At 27.4% G+C, this 16,124-nt stretch overlaps 1 protein-coding gene across 1 annotated transcript; it reads left to right on the top strand.

Moving 5' to 3' along the window:
- The first annotated feature begins 8,699 nt into the window (after nt 1-8,699).
- On the top strand, nt 8,700-10,695 carry LOC108846768 (bidirectional sugar transporter SWEET7). The gene is made up of 5 exons (XM_018619975.2): nt 8,700-8,831; nt 8,945-8,981; nt 9,430-9,811; nt 9,992-10,111; nt 10,365-10,695. Exons 1-5 carry the CDS (start codon nt 8,783-8,785, stop codon nt 10,437-10,439), a joined length of 663 nt encoding a protein of 220 aa, XP_018475477.1. The 5' UTR covers nt 8,700-8,782; the 3' UTR covers nt 10,440-10,695.
- The last annotated feature ends 5,429 nt before the right edge of the window (nt 10,696-16,124 follow it).

Genomic DNA, 16,124 nt, shown 5'->3' with positions numbered 1-16,124 from the left:
TCCGTGTAATAATTATTAAAGGTCGAAAGGGAAGGGACTGTAATTACTGTTTACTAAAACTAGAGTGAAAACGGTATTCATTGAAAATTTCAAAAAAAAAAAAAACGATATTCATTGCTATCGTTTAGAATTTCTGTTGGTTTTCTCATATGTAGATTAATAATGTGATGACCATTTATGTGTATAGAAAGATGTCACTGTTCGTCAATCTTAGAGGTCTATTATTAAAAAATCTGGATATGTTGCAGTGGCGGATCCATAAGTCAATTTAACGGTGTTAAAATGTTAAACAACCAAAATAATAATAATTAGTGTGCATAAAACACTGGTTTTTGGGGGTTCATTAGGTACACCGTACACCTACCAATATTGCTTCTATTTTTTTTTTTTTGACTGAATATATTGCTTCTATTTTTCTTCGAGTTCTTATATACATTTCACAAATTATACAAATTTAAGGGGTATCACATGACACCCATTATTATTAACAGATCCACCATTGATGTGTTGTGTTTTCTTGCAAGGAAAGAGATCATACACATTCACACTTACAATGTATACCTTTTTGTTTGTTCCGTGGATCCCGTACTCATTCACATATTTTAATAAATGCAGAACAAATTCTATAATTTAATATTTCATAAATCTATTCTATTAATTTAGAATTCTATTTTGAAAATAATCTTTAACTTATGTATTTATTATACTTTATGACATTTATTTTAATCATTTTTACAATTTAGCTATTTGTTTTTTTAATAACCATGAACTTGAACCATTTTATATCAACACTAGTATGTAACTACACTTTTTTGGTTTTTATATAGATATTTAGTCTATATATGTTACTGTTTTACCACATGTTCGATTAAATTGTATAAAATATATTCTGGTATATAAATATATACTTATCATTGTGAAATATATATATTCTTAATAAGATCGATTACTCAAATGGTATTCATATAACCTGGGCGAATAATATTAACTACACATCATTACTCAGTTTATACTAAATTAAGAATATGTGATATATTTATGACTATAAATTGGTCATTTCTTTTGATACATTGAATCAATATATTAGCATATGGGATCGAAACAGAGTTGAAGCTGCCCGCCCTAAATAAATTACATTCGCATATTATCAAAATTTCAAAGGTAATTTAAGAATACAATGATAAGATTCTATTGGTCTTATAATGAAAATATATCATTATATAATGTTTTGAAGGATTTACATGAATATTATAATAAGATTTGATAATTTTAGCCAAAACAAAATTTTGACAAATTTTAGAATATTTGAAATTCAAGATTTTACTTTTAAGATGTTTAGATTTAGTTTCTATATTATTTTTCAATATCTTTAATATTGATATTTTATATTATTTTTCTATAAGTATTTTCACTATCATTTTATAAAATACATTACTAATAATTATAATTATATACTTTCAAATATATATATATATATAGAAAGCTTCATAAATTAAGCATGAGTCCCCTTTTCGCGAGACTACAATCAAAACATTTATAACATATTTCTAACATCTTTAAATATTTAACAAACAAATTTAGCTATTTTAGTACATTTTATTTGAAAACGGAAAAATAAAGTTTATAAAACTGTTAAAACACTGATAACACATTTAGTTACATACTAATTTATTTATTTTCAGTCGAAATGGAGATAAAATTCATGCACAGCACAGAACAAAGTCTATTTAATAATACAATAAATTTATATATTTCTTTGATATTATGTTAAATTGTTCAAATATGAAATAACTTGATGATAAAATAAAAATCATGTTAAATTTTTTATTGCTTAAAATATTTTTGATATTGTTTCATAAAACTATATCTAAAACACAATTATATTTTAGAACACATATCTTAATACACGTAGGAACTAAATAAATAAAAATTAAATATATAAAGTTTAATCAATATATAAAACTATAAAATAGATAAAAATATAGAAGGCGGACTAAATAAATAAAAATTAAATATATAAAGTTTAATCAATCTTCATATATTTATGATTTTATTTTTCTTTTTAATTCTAAGAACTCCTATTTCATTTTTTATTGGAGGTGCTCTTATACGACTAAAGTTCCTTAAGTGATACATTCACCTAATATTAAATCATCCCAAAAAGGTAATCGCGAGAATGATCATGATTTGGTTAACCGGAATATACAGAAACTCTAGGTTACATGATTCTCTCTAGAGACAACAAGAAACAGACAACTAGAAAACAGCTCAGATCAACCTTCCTCCGATGAACACCAATGGTCATCAAAATGACGTTCATGACTTCTCAGGTCCATGTGTCTCGGCTAACCTGTGGATTTTTGGGAAAATTGCTAAAACCAACTCAAATATTGATTGCAACCCTAAAAGTAGACCCTATATTCAATCAATTGCAAACCCAACCTAAATGGGTGTTAAAACTACTATTTAGCCCTTGTGACCAAACAAAAAAACATAAAGTTATTTTACTGTTCTGTCCTTCGTAAGTCTACACATAACAAACGTAGTCTACATATCTGTAGACGTCGTACACAGTCTACACTGTTGACTTAATTTGTAGTCTACATTTTAATTTGATCTAGTTAATTACGTTTAAAAATATATAAAATTATTTTTTTGTGAAATTATTAATTAATCATCAATTTAAAGGCTAATATAAAGTTTATAAACTAAATTTGTATATAAGTGAACAACTAAAAAGAATATATGTTGATTTGGTAACCATGTGAGACAATGTTTATGATTTAGTAACAAAATGTCACATAACATGTTATATCTTTAATGGTTAGATTTTCAGGGTTAGATTTAGATTGATTTTTTTTTTTGTTTAAATTAATATATAATTACTAAGTAGTTTATATTTTGTAATTTGATATTTGATACAATAAAATTGAGACTCTTTTGATTATCAAATAAACATTTAGGGTTTGAGTTTTGTGGTTTAGGGTTTCGTAGATTTACAAATCAGTCTACTTTGGTGAGTGTAAACTGTCTTTTAAGGTCTATTCTCATCAAATTTAACCTAACCGGATTTAACCAAGTAAATTATAACCTAATTCAATTTAAACCAAGCCTTAACATTTAGGGTTTGAATTTTGTGGTTTAGGGTTTCTTAGAACAGTTTGCATTTTTAAATTTTTTTACAAAATATCATTATTTTAAAATTAAGTGAGTTCCTTAAGAATAAAAATGTAAAATCATATACTATAACTATTAAAAATAAAGAAAAAAAATTAATAAATCATATATAAAAATTATCAAAAATAAAGAAAAAATAAATAATGAAATTATCATAGTAAACTTTCTAAAAGGTCTACTAAGTTACAATAAAATATACTCAAAGAATTTTAATTTTAGTAGACTTCAAAAGAAGTCTACAGTGTCGTAAATTTTAACCTAGTTTCATTTTTGTCTCCCTATATAAATGAAATTTACACAACCTCTCTCCAAAATGGCTGCATATCTCACTTCTCTCTAAAACTCTCTCCCTTCTCTCTAAAATTCTCTCATTTCTCTCATATCTTTCTCATAATATTATCTTGTTATATTAGGTATTATGATTCATGGTTTTCATCATCTCCTTTACAAATGTAAGTTTTAGATCTGTAGATTTTAAATATGTACTTTTATGTTATTTATTTCTCACAATATTATCTTTTTTTGTAGGTATTATTATATATGGTTTTCATCTTTTCCTCTAAAAATGTAAGTGTTAGATCTATAGATTTTAAATGTGTAATTTTATGTTATTTATTTCTCACAATATTGTCTTTTTTGTAGGTATTATCATTCATGATTTTCATATTCTCCTCTATAAATGTAAGTTTTAGATCTATAGATTTTAAATGTGTATTTATATGTTATATTCAAATAAAATTATAGATCAATCTCTGTGGATTTAATTTGCTACTATTTTATCTTATAAATTCTATTTTGAAGTATTTCCAGATTTAAAACTAGATTTACATTTAAAAATGTACACATATTTTCCAGATCTGAAAAATATCAGATAGTGTAGACTTCTAATGAAGTTTGCTTATAAGCTAAGGCTAGTAGATTTCATATTAAACCACAAGATTTTAAGTAGACTTCATTGAAAGTCTACAAAAATATGAATAATTTTTCCTATGTTCTTTAAATAATTTTATCTAATTTTGCAGATATTTTTTTCCATGGTTGTTATCTCCTCCTCCCAAAAATGTAAGATTTACATCTATAGATTTTAAATATGTTTTTATACTTATATTTAAATAAAATTACATATTAAAACTATGTCTTTAATTTATTACTATTTTTTCTTTTAAAATATATTTTCTAAAGTTTTTTAGATTTAAACTCATTTCATATTTTAATGTATATATTTTTCATACTTAAAGAACAAAAAAGAATTTCTAAATTTCTAAATGTACACTAATAGATCTAAAAATTTTCCGCTAGTGTAGACTTCAACTAAAGTCTACTAAACCATAAACTTTAAGTAGACTTAATAAAAAGTCTACTAAATTATTATTTATATTTATTCTTATGTTTTCTCATAATTTTATCTTATTTTGCAGGTACTTTTTCCAAGATTTTATTTGAAGCATCAAGATTATGAAAAATCAAACACACTAAAAACAAATATTTAATAAAATGATTTGTAATAATTTTTCATAACAAAATATTCATTTGTAAATAATTGTTTGATGCATAATTTATAAATATTGTATTCATTTTTTAGTTGTGTTTCACTTGTATGATATTATTAATTTTTGTTAGCTGTCAATTTTTTACATAAGATACTCTAATCATCCAAACAATTAAAACTGATGTAGTAGGCTTTTGTACCAGACTTGTGGCTGTAACAGACTATGTAATTTGCATGCAGCAGACTTCTGTGAAAGTCTTCTGTAAAAGAAGACTAATACTTAAGTCTGCTGCTAGACTATCATGCAGCTTCTTTTGTATCAGATATTATCAGTATTACTCTTATTTTCGAAATATTCATCACAAATTCAACAAAAATACAGTAGACTAACCAAGAAGTCTACGTTAAAAGAAGATTAAAACGTAAGTCTGCTCGGCCGAAATCAGCCATGCAATAAACATGTCAAAAGACCTACGAACTCAACATTCATCACATAAGACATCATCCAAAGCAACAATACAACTCATAAGTTCAACACTGACTAAAGACCCACAAATCAAACATAAGTTCAACACATAAGACAACATCCAAAGCAACAATACAAGTCATAGCTCGTCGTCACCTCCAACTTCTAGTTGACACTGGCTTGATGCACAAAGGCATACAATTTGGGTCTTACATAACTCGATAGAGTTCCGTACTTGTCTATCACTCGTGACATGCATAGGAGTAGTATCCGGATCCATTTTCTCTAAAAGTACGTCTGGTAAGGAATATGTCAGCTCCACCTTCTCGGTTTTCTTGTCCAGATCATAATCTTCTTGTGCCATTTCAAGAAGTTCACCATATGTACAACCATCATGCACAAAGAACATTCTCCTTTTTTTCCATTTATCAACCACAAACTCCCACAAAGAGCCTTTCACCACCCATTCTCCATACACAACAGGCAAATTAAAAATTACCTGCAAAAATAATACATTTACGAAATTAGCGACCAATAATTTTATGTTTGATAAAATTATAAACGTAGACTTCCAGAGATGTCTACACATGTTATCTAACTACATACTCAAACCAAAAATTCGATAGTTTCCTAATTATAAAATTTTATCTTTTAAAAATAGTTAAGAACAATTAGTATTAACTAATACACAATTTGAAACAAAAAATCTTGAAAATACATTATGAATAATACACAAATTCACTTTTTATAGATTTTCAAGAGTAGACTTTCGTTACTGCCAACAAAAACATAGACTATCATATAGGTCTACAGTTTGAGTTAGTTTTTGCAATTGCAAAATTCACGGGTTACTATCTGTATTTAAAAAAAACGTTGTGATATTACACAAGTAGACTTAGTTTTCAGTCTACATTTTGAAAAGGTTTGTTTTTGCAATTGACCAGAACTCATCCCAAATTTGACTTTGAAAAGTAGACTTCAGAAACAGTCTACAGTTGAAAAGTAGACCTCATGAACCGTCTACATTTTTTTTATTTTTCTGAACAGGTTAGTTTTTGCAATTGACCAAGTTGACTTTCTAAAATTAGACTGACACAAACGTCTACAACTGTGTAGATGTTATATGAAGTATACGCGATAATCCGATGGGTTACTTTTGCATTTGACCAAAATAAAATAGTAGACTTCATATGCAATCTACTTTTTTTTTTCTGAGTTCAGTAGACTGAATAAGAAATCTACACATTTTTTCCATCCTGGTAAACTTTTAAATTTTTTAGTCAAATACAAAACTAACTTAATCAACGGAGTCAAAGTTTGGATCAAATGCAAGACTGACCTTCTGTAGACTTTACTAGCAGTCTACAGTTTGTAGACTGATTCGGAAGTCTACTTTGAAAAGTCAAAAGTTCGGTCAAATGCAAAAATTAACCTCTTTACGTAGACTTCTTGGTAAGTTTACATACTATTTTTTTTTGTTATCAAAGGAAAAGTTGTAGACTTCCAAGAAAGTCTATTTTATAGGTTTTTAGCATTTTGGTCAATTGCAAAACTAACCTGTGCGTTGACTTGTAGACCGCAATTTAAGTCTACATCTTCCCGTAGACATACAAAACAGTCTACTGTCGCGACACAGATCTGAAAAAATGACGAAAACCATGAAAACAGTAATCTTTTTCCGATGTAAAGCTTGTTTCCACTCTTTTCCACCATCCAAGCTCCAAATATGAATAAAAGGATCCAACTTTGCCTACTCACAACAGTGTACACTCGAAAATATGAAATTATGGTTATGAAAATGAAAGTTATGGGAGTTTTTTAGATTGAAATGGAGAGGAAATGAGAGGAAATAAGAGGAAATAAGAGTTTTTTTGTTTAGAATCACAAAAAGTGGTTTAATATTGAATTTTTGAGGTTTAATGAGCTCAAAAATGGTTGTCAATGGTGGTTGAAAAATTGATGATAATGGCATTGTTGTAAATAAGAAGAAATGTTTAGGGTGTTATAGGTTTTTTATTATTTTCGAAATTATTAAATAATTAAATAATAATGGCAATTTTGTAAATAATTTAAAAACATAAGGATAGTTTGGAATTTTCCATGGTGAATAGTAATGACAAAAAAAAAGAGGTTGGTTTTGGGGTTGAATTGAATTTGTAGGTTGGTTTTGAAAGAAGCCCTGGATTTTTTTATTAAGAGCACACACAATATTAACAATTCTAATTTTTAAAGTAAAAATTAAAAATAAAAAATCACTAAATAATAATGTAAATCAGTGACTTAACCATTAAGATAACTTCTCACTCTGCTTGTGGTCTTATATAATTTTAAAATTCATCAATCTCATATAATACATTACTAATATTATAAATTTTTATTTATTTTAATTCTTTGTAATTTAAACTACAAAATTATAATATTTTAATCATGTGAAAACATTGATAATATATTATTTAATTTATTAATTAATTAAGACCATGTTTTAGATATTGTTCATATAAAATAGTTTAATCCTTTTAGTGGTACAGTGGTTAAATTCAACCTGAAAAATCATCGGTTCGGGTGCCAATGAGAAGTGATTATCTTGAGGGACCTTCGGACCCAATACGGAGAAGTCTGCTAACATATGGCCACTGGTGGGATTTAAATGGGATGATCACCAGCCCTCCTAGATACTTCGGCGGGCTCCCCGACTATGCTCCGGTAGACGGTCATTGGCGATAATCGGATTCTCTCGAAATTCCGGATACCAGGATCATAAAAAAAAAAGTTTAATCCTGATGGTTTGATTTCTTTTTGGTTACTGTCCAAAAGTCTAATTTATAAATAATTATTAAAAATAAATTATAAATTAAGAATTACATATCCATGTAGCCTATTTAAATGATAAGCAGCTAAACAAAATGTAACGATCTCTCATTTTGTAGGATCACTTTTAGGATAATGGTTACAATTTAGAATCACTGAATTTGTGAAAAATAATGTTTATGTCAAATTACAAGCAGTTTTAAAATCGATCTTATGAGAAGAATCACATTTTTTTTTCTAGTTCCGATCGCATCATTTGTTACTGGATTCATTTAGATAATAGATCGTTTATCATTGGTCTACCATAAGTTATTATTATTATTTTTTTGAATGAATGTTAAATTTATTCGAAACAAAAAAAACTTTTTTACAATGTGTGTCTTTTTGCATCAATGAGATGCTATGAGTAGGAAACAAAAAAATCTTATTACATCAAGAGTTGGATGCTCGCGAAGCAAACCATATCACCATAAGTTAGTTAAAAGGAATTATGTAAATGCCACGAAGTTTGTTATAATATAATAGTATATACAAGTTTCATAAATATGTGTTAATTCAACTACCTTCCAAAGATAGTTTTACAAAGTGATAATTACTACTTACTCACATTTTATTTCTCACGCGGTGCATGTATGTCTCATTGTATGTCACATCACATCATTTGTATCATGGTCTCTCGCAGCCTTCTTTTCTCCTCTCACTCTATATAAACATTACCCGTCGAGCAACCTTCTTCTCTGACTATTAGCTAAAATGGTTTCTCAAATCACTTAACTAAACTCGTTTCGTAGTTTCCATCGTCTACACCACCATCATCTGTAACTTCGATTCCAATCAAAATCATGGTGTCTGCACAATTGAACCTTACTCGAAATATTGTGGCAATAATAGGTTAATGTTTTCGCTTATTCATATCTACACTTCTTTTGAAACAAATTTCTTTGAGGAAAATTAACTTTTAAAAATATTGTGTGTTTGTTTCACTTCATATGATCAAATTTCAGGGAATGGCATTGCTCTATGTTTGTTCTTATCACCAACGTAAGTTTTCTTTGTGTATTTTACATAATATGTCTGAAACAATGAAACTACATGCACGAAGAGAGATTCATAAAACATATATATAATTGATTTTCTTAATAAAAAGAAAATTTGCTTCGCATATTCAAGATATGGGTTCTCTTGAAATGTCTGAGTTTCTTTTGCTTTCATCACTTTTAGTTTTTATCTTGTGTGATTACAGTATTCACGTTGACACTTCCTCACAATAGAATTTTTTGCTAATATATTAATAAAAAATAAAAAGACTACTTTACTAGATTTCTTTCAAAAAGATATAAGCACGTTGTTAGGTAACATTGTAGAATAAAATGTTTGTTGCTCTGTAAAAAAACATTGTAGAGTAAGAAAAATTGTTGCAAACGTCAATAAGAAAAAAAGTTTAATTATTAGCTTTAACTAAAATATTTTATGTTTTATTTTCATTCAGGCCAACATTCATACAGATTGTGAAAAAGAAGTCAACAGAGGAATATTCACCAATACCGTATTTAGCGACTCTCATAAACTGCCTCGTTTGGGTTCTGTATGGGCTCCCTATGGTATGTCCGAACAACACACCGGTCCTTACAATCAACGGCACAGGGGTCATAATCGAAGTTGTGTTCATTACCACTTTTTTCGTTTTCTGCGGCTGTCAGAAACAACGTTTGGTAATAGCCGCTGTTTTAGCGGGTGAAACCGTTTTCGTGGCTGTCCTCACAGTGTTGGTCTTCACTCTACAAGACACTACCAAAGAACGTTCGTTGAGCGTTGGAATCGTCTGTTGCGTTTTCAACGTGATGATGTATGCTTCTCCATTATCTGTCATGGTATGTTTTGAGGATTAAAGTTATCGTTTTCTTGTTAATTATTTTCCCATTTTGTGGTTCTATCTTTAGTGGTGAATTAGTGATATTAAATATTTTTATAGAAATCTATTTTTGGCTATGTACATTAAACTAGCAGCTAATTTTGGTTTTGTTGAAAAATAATTACATGAAAATGTGAAGAAAATGGTAATAAAAACAAAAAGCGTGGAGTTCATGCCGTTTTGGATGTCGCTAGCTGCGTTTCTAAACGCAGGCGTTTGGACAGTCTACGCACTCATGCCTTTCAATCCCTTCATTGCTGTGAGTTTTTCCTTAACTCTTTTTTTTATCAAACTTTCATGATCTTAAACATGTTGACCAAAGAAAACTAGATTTAACGTTTATGTGTGCATCTATTTTTTTTTACATAACTAGATTTACCTATATAACTTGATCTAGTTATTAAAAACGTACGTCTATATAGCCGAATGAAAGAGTATAATTGTTTGTTTTTCTGCCACCAATTGTTGATATTTTATAATTCTTTTTCATAATGTTATTTTTGCTTTTTCAGATACCAAATGGAATTGGATGTGTGTTTGGACTGGCCCAATTAATGTTGTACGCTGCTTACTATAAATCTACCTAAAGAATAATGGCGGAAGGATAACCCGTCAGCGAAGTAGGCTTGTCTAGTGCGTTCATATCGACTATTCAGAAACACAAATTTCAATCAACGGCTTAGCGGCGTTTGATTTGATCTCCTCACACTATCAGCCTTTTCATTTAAGATGAAAACTTTCGTCACAATATTTTGCAAGCTTCGTTTATTAATTCCAGTGTCTGTTATTTAAGAGCAATGTACGATCATTTCAAAGTACCGGGTGTAATGTTATAACATAAGATTATGCGGGCTCAAATAAAAAGTAATCTATATATCACCTTCATCATTGACTAGGTTTTTAGGGGCCTGAGATAAGCTTTCTGTTTTTATTATATACTTACAAAATATTATAAATTTGCAGTTTTAGATTACAAAGAATTAAAACAAAAGGTTCTGTTATCTTAAAAAGTATCATATGAAATGAATCGATTAAAGGCTTCGTTTTAGACCTAAGTGATTTATCACCTTCCATTCTTCAAGTTAACTACTAATTAACTATTTCATGACAAAGATAACTCATCCCACCAAAGTTGCAGTGTACTATGTCTATGGCATGAAAGTTGTGGTCCAAAAAACAATCAGTAAGTTAATTTCCTCATTTTATTTGTCAATTGCACAAGACAATTAGTTAACTGATAATTATATGAAGCTAAATATAATAAAGAAAGAATTAATAAAAAATTATATTTCGATTCCATTTCTATGTGTACCAATTTCTATATCTTTAGAGATTAATAAAGACTGTGTAACGTCATTCCATACTTAATAAAAGTCAGAATTTATTTAAATAAATAAATAAAATAAATAAGTAAAGCAAGAAGATCGAGTCTTTAGCATGTCCTACGAGTGCGCTTGACCTTAATAACCAACAAATATCTTCTACAAATTCCAAATTTTCAACAACAAAAAAAACAAACTCTACAACAGTTTTTAGAAGAAACTTCTTTGAGAGATAAAAGTCACTTATAAAGAAAGGCATTATATAAACTCTTTCTCAGAAAAGAAAGACGCTATATAAGAGATAATAAAAGAGGGAAATGGCCGGACCTGACCAAGCAGCGAAGCAGTCAAGTGAAGTGTTGTGCCAACGGCGATCGTTAGGGATATGTCCTGTAAGAGCAGCGGCGGTTGGATTTGTGATAATTGGTGGACTTGGCTACATGGTCTTGTACAGTAAAAAGAAGCCAGAAGCTTCAGCAGGTGACGTCGCTAAAGTTATATCAGGTGTTGCTGGTACTCCTGAGAATACTCATCCTCGTAATTAACCCTTTTTGTTATATTTTCTTTTCAATCGGGTAAGACTTAATATTATCTTCATATAGTAAATCTTATAAATATTTCAAACATTGTTATCTTTGAATTTATTGTTCAATTATTTTCTCTTACAACATTGTTATCTTTGAATTTGTCGTCTGAAAATAGATCGATTGTAACTGTATGGTACGATTCACTTGTGTAACCATTTAGATAATACAAAGACTATTGTTTTCAAGTTATATATCTTATGGTAAATACTACAATACAAAATTAGATGTACATCAACTGTTGCGTCTGTCCCTGGTATTAGAAATATCATAATATATAAAATTAATACTATTCAATTTTTGTATAAAAAATAAAAGTAGCATATATCACATACAAAATGAAAAATTGAATAGTATGACTTTATATATCATGATATTTCTAATACCAAGGTCGGACACAAATGTTGGTGTACGGAGATATGTGTCCCCATCTAATTTTGTAATTTTCTTTAGTAGTTACCACAAGATATATAAAATGCCCCATAAAAAATTAAAATACTTGAAAAATTTGTTTGTGCCTCATCTACACATAATTCTAGATCCACTCCTCTCTAATACTACTTAATTATAATTGAAAACCGAAAAATTTAAACTGACAAGTATAAGAGGATGCATAGTGCTGATTCACAGATTATAGTTTTCAATTATTCTTTTTAACAGCTAAAGCCTATCTTATTACTTAAAATAGAGATGGTCTGGTTAGCTAAACCAGAAAATATAATAATTATTTAGATAATAGATAGACTATTGTTTTCAAGTTATATATATTGTGGTAAATTCTACAATACAAAATTAGATGGGGCACATGCCCCCGTACACCAATTGTTGCGTCCGCCCCTGGTATTAGAAGTATCATGATATATAAAACTAATACGATTCAATTTTCTTTTTTTTTATAAAAAATAAGAGTAGCTTATCACATACAAAAATGGAAAATTGAATAGTAGACGCAAGGGCTGGTGTATGGGGCATGTGCCCCCATCTAATTTTGAATTTTTATTTAGTATTTACCACAAGATATATAAAATGCCCCCATAAAAGATTATATACTATATAAAAGTTGAGGCTACAAGTTATTGAAGTCGTCTACATAGGATTTTAGACGATGAACTAAAATATGACACATCATCATTTTAATTTATTACTTTTAAAAATGATAATATTTATTATAGTAAAATAGAAAATAAAAATCAGAATTGTAATATTAACAAAAAGAATTACTTCTTATTATAATATGTTGAGGCTATAAGCCATTAAAATATGATTTTAAACCATCAATTATAATATGCTAAATCTTTATTTTATTTTACTATTTTTAATATGTAAAAGTTTCCAAATATATAATTTTCTAAAATAAATTAGAGATCTATAAAAAGACAGTTACTAATAAAACAAAATTCAATATAGATTAATATATATGACTTTTCAGAAACTGAAAATATGTTCGTAGAATAACTTTTTTTTTTCTAAATTAAACCTATAGTAATTTAAATCACTTATAACTTTGAATTACATATAAATAACATAAACAACGCTTTTTTAAATATAAAATTTTATTATTTTGGAAAATTAACATTTTAAAATAGAATACAGTTTTTTAAAATTATTTATATGTGTTTTATAAGAATTGAAAACACATATAATTTAAAATCCAAATCAAAATATGACAAGTATCATTTTAATTTAATATTTTCAAATATAAATATTTCCAAAAATTGTCTATATTGGGTTGGTCGATACCATGAATTAGTTAAATACTTAAATCTCTACTCAAAACGTTTCTTTTTATTTTCAATGTGTTCAATAAAATTAAAATTTTGAGTTTCTCTTGTGACATAGGAAATTGAATGACTAAGACTTTCAATAATGTAAAACTAATACATTGTAGTGAAGACTTTTAGTAATATAAAACTAAACGATAAAAATGGAAAACTAGGCTAAAAAGTAATATTAGAGGTTTCAGCTAAATTTCCAATTAATTAACTTCAATGGCATGTTGTCAAGTTATATATATGCAGATGATCTCTTTTAATAGATTGCTCTTATTATAATTCAAACAAGAGAGAAAAGAAACAAAGAAATAACGTGTGTCTAGAGCAAAAATTGAAACAGATATAGTACAATAAATCCCAACATTGATTACTATATTTGAGCTTTACAATAAACAAGACGAAGAGCTGAAGAGAAAGCTGTCACAAGAAGCCTATCTTATATATTAAAACAGAAGTCATGACTTCTTTCATATGTGATATTTCATTTTGGATCATCTTTTAGAAAATCATCACATTTACTTATTCTATCATGTATTAGTATAATAAATATAATCACAAATATATCTTATTAATATCCTAACAAAATCTTTAATATACTATTTTTAAGGAAAGAAAATCCCAAATATGAAATTCAAAAATCTATATTTAAGACCAATCAATTAAAATAATTAAATATACCAGCTGATTTATTAAAAATATTTCAACCTATTAATCTAATAATTATTAACAACATACATAATTATTTTGTAGGCCATTAATTATTTTGTAGGTCAGGTTATTAACAAAAAAATCGTATAGTATGCAATCATAATATATGATTATATACGGGAAAATTGTCATTTAAATCACGAACTTTCAAATTTGGTTGAAAAAAAACCTGAACTTTTCCTTGAACCATTTAAAGCACCAACTTAATTTGACTAGCCATTTTAAACATCAATTTAGTTTGACTAAACCAAATAAAGCACGACGTTAACTCGGGTAACAGAATGATTAAACGGAGTTAAATGCCGTCTCTAATCTCTGTTAAATCCAAAACGACGTCGTTTAAAAATCTTTTAAAAAATCCCATCCGGGTGGGTCGAATCTGTGATCAAAGACACAATCATTGGAAGGCCCAAACCACTAGACCATTTGCACTTTTTAAACTTGATTGACTACTAATACTTATTATTATGAAACCTTCAAATCATCTTCTTCCACTCTAAATTCCTAAATGATTTTATAAATATTAAAACTTGTAAATATCTTATTAGTTATTCGAAATTTTGTGAGTATAAATAACTAAATGATTTTCAATTATAATTTTTAACTAATAATAATACAAAATGATTTTAAATTATGATTTCTTTTAAAAAATCTTTTAGTATTATTAAAAATTATAATTAAAAATTATAGTTAATAATAACTTGTATGATTTATGATAATAATTAATTATAATTTTTAATTACTAGTAATACTAAATGATTGTTAATTATAATTTTAATTACTAGATGATTTTTAATTATAATTTTAATTACTAATAAAACAAAATGATTTTAATTGTGATTTTAATTAAACAAATTTAGTATTATGAAAATTTATAATTAAAAATCATAATTCAAAATCATTTAGTATTTCTATTAATTAAAAATTATTATTAAAATCATTTAGTATCATATAGTTATTTATAAGTAGTATTTTTAATAATACTTGTAAATAGTACTTAATATTATAATTAAGTTAATAATTATTATAAGTTTTAATATTTTTAAAAATGTTCACAAAAGTTTGAATAGTTAATAATTTATTTACAAGTTTTAATATTTATAAAATTATTTAGGGATTTAGGGTTGAAGAAGATGATTTGGAGGTTTCACAATAATAACTATTACTAGTCAATCTTTTTAACAAAAATTTAAGTGGTGTAGTGGTTTGAGCCTTACATGTGTGTGTCTATCGTCATGGATTCGAATCCACCCGGACGCATATTTTTAAATGACGTCGTTTTGGATTTAACGGAGATTAGAGACGGCATTTAACTCCGTTTAATCATTCTGTTACCCTAGTTAACGTCGTGTTTAATTTGGTTTAGTCAAATTAAATTAATGTTTAAAATGGCTAGTCAAATTAAGTTGGTGCTTTAACTGGTCCAAGGGAAAGTTCAGATTTTTTTCAACCAAATTTGAAAGTTCGTGATTTAAATGACAATTTTCCCGATTATATACACATATGATCGTGTATACTATATGCAACAAAATTTGTTTTTTTACAATAATAATATCATAAATCACATAAACACGGTATAATAGAGTTATATAATACATAATACTAAACTATACTAATTTACTGATAAATTTTGTTTTATAAACTAAAATGATTTAGTATAGAAAATAAAACATGCACGGTTATGCGGGTGGAGATCTAGTAAGTAGTTAAACCTCGATTTAGTGTGCCAATTAAAGGTAATGAATATGAGAACAGATGAGTGGTGAATCTTGATCCTTCTTGAGAAATTATAAGATCGGTTGATCTTTGACCGGATCCATTGCACCTAGGGGCGGATTTAGCAAATTTCACAACATGGATAGACTTAATAAAATAACAAAGTTATA

Source organism: Raphanus sativus, chromosome 3 (assembly GCF_000801105.2).
Source record: "Raphanus sativus cultivar WK10039 chromosome 3, ASM80110v3, whole genome shotgun sequence".
Lineage (NCBI taxonomy): Eukaryota > Viridiplantae > Streptophyta > Magnoliopsida > Brassicales > Brassicaceae > Raphanus > Raphanus sativus.
The sequence above is the reverse complement of the archived record's forward strand: the minus strand, read 5'-3'. Positions and strand labels throughout refer to the sequence as shown.

Coding starts and splice junctions, on each gene's coding strand:
- LOC108846768 (XM_018619975.2), top strand. CDS start 8,783: ATGGTGTCTGCACAATTGAACCTTACTCGAAATATTGTGGCAATAATA. Junction 8,832..8,944: donor AAATATTGTGGCAATAATAG/GTTAATGTTTTC, acceptor ATCAAATTTCAG/GGAATGGCATTGCTCTATGT. Junction 10,112..10,364: donor CTTTCAATCCCTTCATTGCT/GTGAGTTTTTCC, acceptor TTGCTTTTTCAG/ATACCAAATGGAATTGGATG.